Raw genomic sequence first — 8,038 nt, 5'->3', positions numbered from 1 at the left:
ACAGATACAAAGAAGACTAATCAAATTATGTAAATAAAGCTGTTAACTCCAGGAAAAAAACAATTTTATAAGAAAACTATAAATGCAGTATATCACATAACTCAACTGTAACAATATTTATCTGGTCATAATGTAAATATAATGTAAATGATTTTTATTTTTAAAATTGTGATAAAATTATGTTGGGAGTAAGAGGAGAAAGAGGTTTCTGTGTGTGAGCAATAGTTTAAGAGAGTTATAGTAGGAACCAATAGATAAAAAAAAATTTTGACTTGGCACGGTGACTCATACCTGTAATCCCAGCACTTTGGGACGCTGAGGCAGGAAGAACACTTGAGTCCAGGAGTTCGAGACCAGCCTGGGCAACATAGCAAAACCACGTCTCTACAGAAAATACAAAAATTAGCTGGGCGTAGTGACACACATCTATAGTTCCAGCTACTCTGGAGACTGAAGTGGAAAGACTGCTCGTGCTCAGGTGGTTGAGGCTGCAGTGAACTGTGATTGTGCTGCTGCACTCAGGCCTGGGTGACAGAGCGACACCTTGTTTAAAAAAAAAAAAAAAATGAAATGGAAGTACTTGCTTCTGAGGGGAACTCAAGAATGGGAAGGATAGAGAGCTGTTATTCTTTATCAGTCTCAAGCAGGGGTCAGCAAACCATGGCCCATGGGTCAAATTCATCAGGCCGCCTGTTTTTATAAATAATGCTTTATTGGAATACAGCCACACCAAATCATGTATGGATTCTCTGTGGCTGCTTTTGTGCCAAATCAGTTGCTACAACAGGAGAGTCGAGGAGTAGTGACAGAGACTGTATGAACCACAGTCTCAAATATTCACTTTCTGGCTCTTTACAGAAGAAATTTGCCAACCTCGTGTCTAGAGCTGTGGCTCTCAAATGTTACTGCATCGGAGTCCTCTGGAGGGCTTGTTAGAACGCAGGTGAGGGGTGGCTCTTTCCAGTGTTTCTGATTCAGTAGGTCTCTCAGGTGTGGCCTGGAGAATTTGTATTTTTAACCAGTTTGCTGGTGATGCTCATGTTGCCAGCTGAGGGACCCGCTTTGAGAATCACTGATCTAAAGAAGCTATTTGACTTTTAAAAATCATGTTGTAAGTATTATGTTTATAAAATAAATTTGAATTGTTGAGAAGTATAAGGTTGGAAACTTACATGCAAATTTGAGCTAAACTTAATGCAAAAACGACCTCTGGTGAATGAAATGTAATAGAAAATCACTCAAATGTTACTTTTAAAATGTTTTCATAGAACCAAAATAATAAACTAGAGAAAAATTATATACATAGGTGTGCAGAAAAATAGAAAAATATTTTGTTAATAAGATATCATAGACACAGGCATAAATATTAAGATTTGTAAAGATTACCAAGACCCCACCACTAAATGTGCATGTATCATTCAAGCGGTTAGTGAGTAAACCAATCATGCTTCCTCCTATCTGGCATCTTGTTTATCAAAGGCAGATTATTGCATAACAGTATGAACTATGCAAACAATTATTTTAATCTTTTTTTTTCACTTATTTTCTAGAAAATGCAGTTTGAGAAACGTGACATAAAGCCTACTTCTCTTCACTTGACCCCTTTTACAGAATCTGAAACTGATACCCAGAGAATCTCTTGGCTGGTAGATACAAGACCTTCTAACCCAGTCTCTGCTTCCTTCCTCTCTTCCTACCAGCTCCTGTTTGCTTTGCCTGAGGTGGTGAAGGAAAGAACCCCAGATGAGCCCAAACTCAAATCAAGCTTAAAGAAAAAAGAGCACTGCTAATCTTTTTTTCTAAAAGCCTGAAACAAAGGAAATTCTCTGCTTCCAGGAATAGCCTTAATCAGTCACATATGTGAACATAGACCCAGTGACTGCTCAGACAATTTTCCACCAACCTAATGTCGGGATTTTCTCGACACATTGATTTTTTTTTTTTTTTTTTTTTGCCTATTATCAGTATAAGTAGTTAAAAAAAAAAAATCCCAGACATGATACCAGACCTCTCCACCAGACAGGCAAGATGCTGACAATCTGCAGTGTTTGAAAGCAAAGAGAAATGAAGGATTATTGAGGGTGGAATAATGGTTTTTTCCCAACCAGTCCCTGGTTGGTTAAAAAAAAAAACAAACAAACAGCTTTAAAAATCAGAATTGTGCCCTGCGGGGGTGGGTTTGCTGAACTGTCAGCTCCACCAGTTAATGAGGTAGTTTGTCAAATGGAGATAGAAAGACCATTTATAACAATGCTGTGCTTTGTGTGTGATTTAAAAATCAAATTGAGTGGAAACTCAGCAAATACTAAATGGTATTGTTTATTTTCTAATTAATTTGCTACAAACTACAAAATAAAACTATTGAATATATTGGATAATGTATGCTTTTAAGAAGAATAAGCATCGAAAGCACCTCTGAGATAAAAAGGATTCAGAGGCTGTTTACTTTCTTTTCATCAGAGAAACAAGTTGTAGTTAGAAAGTTTGAAAAAGGCGTTGATATTTTGGGGGGGATTTTTAGAGTTCGTGTGTTGTATAAGCTAACCGGCAATGTCATCTCCTTTGTAAGTTCAGCGGAGTACTAGGGGGCCTGGGACCATATGGTCTCACTGTTGACACTGTTCGTTTTTAATATTAATAGGCCGGGGATTCAAGGCCCTGGGGCAGATGTCATCTGAGTGAGGACAGAAGCAAACATCACAACTGCTCACTGAGTTTTTCCACTGTAGAGTACAACCAGCATAACATTGGCGTTCAAGATACATAAGCTTAGGTTGGCAGAGGGGCAAGAGCAGAGAAGGTGATTCAAATTCTGGCTTACCGAGGGCTTACTCTGTGACATTGAGGGAAATTCACTGAAACTCCCTGAGACTTACTCTTCTCATCTGGAAAATAAAAAATATCTGCCTTAAAAGGGTTAGAGCTTATAGTGAGGTGCCTCACATGTGGTAAATAGCCAGTGAAAATGATATTTGATTAGAACACTGTGGGGTTTATAAGAAACAAACCGACTCACTTCACAAACTGAAGTCAAGAAGCCTTAATGAGTGATTGTTCTCAACCTCACCCAGGTCCCTTGTTTGCTTCCTTACTTCAAGGATATAAGCTTTAATCCTAATATTCTTTTGCTGGGATTACTATAATATAGTCTCCCTGCCCTAACCCCAAAACCTCTTGTCTATTCCAGCAAGCTTGTTGTGAGAAGCATATTATTTTGACATAGCAAACATGTTAACGTTAATAGAAACTTTTACCAAGTGTTTACTATTTACCTCATGTTTACTATATACCAGGCACTGTTTTTCTGTTGTATTACCTCATTTAATCCTCACAATACCATTCTGAAGTAAATTCTAGTATTCTTATTTTATAGGAAAAAAATAACATATTGAAAGGACAAATAATTGCCTGAGAGGCAGAATTATTTGAGCTGGACAGACTGGTTCTAGAATCATGCTCTTAACAACTGCTCTATTCTGGCCTTGAAGTACTCTTGTTTTGTGCCACATGAATCTCTCTTTGTGTGTGTGTATGTGTGCCACATGAATACATTCAGAGGTTGCCATTCAGTGGGCAGAGTTTGGGAGCTTCTAATTAATATTGGTTATCAGGTCTAAGGTGAGGCTGTGAAGTTTACATCCAGCCTGCTCTAGAATTTAAGCTTCTTCTATTGCCAATCTCAAGGAATCCTAGGTGTTGAGCGTCTCTGGATTGTCCTTCATGGATCATGGGCAGTTTAGACTTCTTTCACAATATGACCTTAATCAAAAGTTGTTAAAACTAGCAACTCAGTGAAGGCAGAAATCACGTTAGTGTTCTTTGGCACTATATATATCTCTAGTTCCTACATTAGCGCCTGGCACATAATAGTGAGATTTGATTGGTGAGTAGGTGATTGGATAGACAGACAAATGGGTCAACAAATGGATGGATAGATGGATGCACAACTGTGAAAGATGTTGATAATAAAGAAATGATACATAATATTTTACTCTCTCTCATTAGGTTATAGTTTCTCCCATAATTTTATTTATCTTGGCTACATGACTTCAAATAGCCACAGTAAAATCCAAAGTTATTCATATAAAAGAAGTAAAATTTGGAAGCATATCAGTTAGAATAGCGTTAAATAGTTTCCCTAAAAAAGCAAGAAAAAAATTTCATTCATTCAACTAATACATACTCAGGGTCTCTCCTTTGTCAGGTACTCTTGTAGGGGCTTAAAGCATAACGGTTAACAAAAACAGTCTGCCCTCCTGGTGAGTGCATGCTAATGGGGGAGACAGACAAAAACAAACACTCCCACATGTAATATATCAAGTTGTTTAACTGCCATGGAGAAAAATTAAGCAGAGTGATACAGCGAAATAACATAGGAGTGGAGGGTTTTGCTATTTAATATCAGATGGTCAGTTATTTTTAAATTGTGTAAAAGTTGTAGTCTATGTTAGAATGTGAGAAAAGAAAATTAACACTCTTTGGGAAGTAGTAACTGTAGGAAGACAAGGAATTAGGAGACCTGGATTAGTATTGGAAATGTTTTGTGTAATAACTTGATAAAGAGGGAGTGATTTTTTCTTTGTGATATATACATATGTTTTTGTTTTTTTTTCTTACAGAATTAACAGCTCTGAAAATTGAAGGTGCTAGTGTCGCCCCGGTCTTGAACTGAGAAGCTGAACTACGAAAGCATCCTTCCTGTAATCAGTGTAACAAAATGAGAGGCGGAAAAGCCGTGCTGGGAAGAAGCAAAGTCATCAATTGAACCATCTTGACTTTGGCCCAGAACACAGCTCAGCCTCAACTCCTACAGTGCATTTACCTCCCTCACTTTCGTTCAAGACCTGGAGTGATGTATTCCTGCTCCAGAGCACCTTTCTTTCTGTGAGGCCCGAAACATGACCACTAGCGGCCACGCATGTCCGGTCCCAGCAGTGAATGGACACATGACTCACTATCCAGCCACACCCTACCCATTACTTTTTCCACCTGTCATCGGAGGACTTTCCCTGCCTCCTCTCCATGGCCTTCATGGACATCCGCCTCCGAGTGGATGCAGCACCCCATCACCAGCAAGTAAGTCCTGCTGGATTTGCTCTCTTTTCTCTTGGTTGATTGGATGAAGGGACCTGAGAAAACAGGATGGTTGGTATCCCGGGCAATTTCCCATTTCGTTGGCTGCTGGTTTCTTTTGGTCTTGAATTCTACTTTTAGTTCTGTGGAAAGAGATATGATTTGAAACTAGATAAGTGGCAAATTTTAGAATTCAGCCCGTTCAAAGCTGCTTTGGTATTTTGCTCTATTTCATAAAATGCAAACACAAAACGTAATGAGCATATGGGGTAAACATCTGTGGTCAGTACCTAAAGAAATTGGCCACGTGATAAATAATGGAAGCAGTGAATTAGGAGATGATACCATAAAAATCACTAATGATAATACTAGAGTTAAAATCTATTTTGGTTGTGAGATCTCCTTTGAATCTTGTACTTATTTCCTGTGTACAAATGATATCTGTAATTGTTCCCAACTTCCCATAGACCTTTGCTACCGATTCCTATCACATTAAGCTTTTTTAGTGTCCTTGACACCTTTTGTTTCTGTACTAGCTATTTCTTATCCCAGATCTTCCCTTAAATTTTCTGTGTAAGGTTCTATAAAATAAAAATAGTCAAAGTTAGAATTCTCCAAGACTGATACAACTTCCACATTGAAATGTCTATATCGTGCAATTTTTAGAAAGTTCTGCCTGTTTAAAGACAAACTGTGGTAGCCAGCGAGCTTTTCCACCTGTTAATAATAACTTACTTGGTTTAGCATCTGGAGGTGAAAAGGCATATTGATTTAACAACAGGCATCCACAGCATGTTCTCCAAGCTCTTTCTGGCTCAGAGCAACAGGAGCTCTTTGTAACTCTTCCTGGTGATTGTTTTGCATTTTGCTTCTCTTTAAGGACTTCCCCCAAATATTAGCGTGGTATCATTGGGATACCACCTTAATCTTTCTATAGTTTGCTCTTCGTGCCTTCACTCAGTCCTTCTACTACACCCTTAGCTCACTGAAAGCAGGGAGCTTGTTCTACGTATGTAGAATCCCTAGTGCAGTGCCTTCAAAAATAGTAGGGGATGGATGTTTGGACGGACAGACAGACTGACAGATAGGCAAACAGATGGCAGATTTTCACTTTTGGAATGTTGATTGCAATTATAGTGCTCTATCATTCCTGATAAACAGTGACTTGATTTGCTGATGACTCTTTCCTTCTGTGTTTTGAATTTCTGGCTTGATCATATGACCCTAATGTCTCTGGAATTGCCTAAAACCCTTCTCCCATGCTTCTGAAGTTCAAACTGAAAGTTGAAGCAGCCAAAGTGGCTTATTGACTATCCAGAGAAATGGACATAGTACCAGCACTCAAAATATCTTGCTGACTCAAGTGCTGTTTCAAATCATGTTCACCCAATATGCAAATGATGTAATGAAATTACTTTTAGCTAGCAAATGAGGAGGTCTAAATGATTGATAAAGTCATTAAAATTTCACCTATGAGCCTCTAATCCCATTGCTCAACTGGCCTGATAGCACATTTTAACAGGTTTCTTTCCTGAGATCAGAAGCATATTTTGTAGATGTAGCCAAGAAATTGAGATATGAGTAGGATTCCCATGCTGAATGATCAAATTTAGCAGATTGAGACTCTAAGGCAGCCTGAAACCTCTAGGTTCCCAAAAGCAACTCTGGGTTTTAGGTTTCTTTGGCTACTGATTTATTTTTATTTTTATTTTTATTTTTATTTATCTTTCATTGATTTATTTTTTTGAGATGATATCTCTCTCTGTCGCCAGACCAGAGAGCAGTGGTGTGATCTTGGCTCACTGCAACCTCCACCTTCTGGGTTCAAGTGATTCTCCTGCCTCAGCCTCTTGAGTAGCTGGGACTACAGGCACGCACCACCACACCCAACTAATTTTTGTATTTTTAGTAGATACGTGGATTCACCATGTTGGCCAGAATAGTCTCAGTCTCTTGACCTGGTGATCTGCCCACCTCAGCCTCCCAAAGTGCTGGGATTATAGGCGTGAGCCACCGCACCTAGTTTTGGCTACTACTGATTTTAAGGAAAATGTGGAGCATATTAAATGGAAGAGTGGTTGAGATATATCATATCTAAGCCTCTTTTCCACTCAAAATACAAGGTAATTATTTTTATTTCACAGTTACCAATAAAGTACAAGATGCCATTACTATTAGATTGAACTATAATGCAGTTGTCATTTTCTAGATCAAAACTGGTTATATATAGATTCAACCTTTGGAAAGAGAGGGTTTGAAGTTCAAAAAAAAAAAAAAAGGATAAATAATTGATGACTTTTTTCTTGAAGGCCTTGTAAGCAGAATGCTAAGTAACTGCACCTTGAAATGTGTTTGGAGAAGGGGCAGAAAAAGGACTAGGTACAGAAAGTTCAGGCTGGAAACATCAAAGATGACTTACTTCATACCCTAATACCTTGTTTTATTATTTCTTGCTACAGTCGAAGCACATGAAAGCTGCTCAGATGGAAATGATTAGAAGAAGTCACTGTGAATATGACTCTGTTAGTTGGCCCTCAAAGGAGGAATTGTCTTTGTTAAAGCCCATGTTTTCAAAAGTTCCTAGAAAAGGATAAAGTCTTGAAAATGACCCACAGACTTGGCTAAAAATAAATTTAAGGTTTTATCCATGTACTGAGATTAGTAGGAAGGTAGCCAAATTCTGTAAAGACTCAATAACTAGCAACACACGTACTTGGGTGGAAAAGCTGACCAATGTGGAATATAAAGGGAACAAACATAATGGAGAATGACTGTAAAGAGATTCATGTCATTGAACTGTAGGACTTACTGATATCTCTTTTGTTATCTGTACGTGTCTTGATTCTGCAGCTCACTAGAAAGAATAAATTCTACTGCCCCTGTAGTGAAGGTCTGTCAGCACTAAGTAATTGTAAAGGCTCAAGAATTCTCTACCTCAAAAGCAAGTAAGAACAATTTCCATAGC

At 38.3% G+C, this 8,038-nt stretch overlaps 1 protein-coding gene across 1 annotated transcript in view; it reads left to right on the top strand.

The window, feature by feature from the left end:
* Positions 1–4,619: 4,619 nt before the first annotated feature.
* The window catches only part of RARB (retinoic acid receptor beta), a 424,940-nt gene continuing 421,521 nt past the window's right edge, over positions 4,620–8,038 (top strand). The window contains exon 1 of the mRNA XM_030933177.1: positions 4,620–5,076. Coding sequence (XP_030789037.1) covers positions 4,899–5,076 — 178 coding nt within the window. The 5' untranslated portion in view covers positions 4,620–4,898. The remainder of the gene's footprint in view (positions 5,077–8,038) is intronic.

This window comes from Rhinopithecus roxellana, chromosome 1, assembly GCF_007565055.1.
Source record: "Rhinopithecus roxellana isolate Shanxi Qingling chromosome 1, ASM756505v1, whole genome shotgun sequence".
In the NCBI taxonomy this organism is placed as follows: Eukaryota; Metazoa; Chordata; class Mammalia; order Primates; family Cercopithecidae; genus Rhinopithecus; species Rhinopithecus roxellana.
Note: the sequence above shows the minus strand (reverse complement) of the source record. Positions and strands in the feature narration are given on the sequence as shown.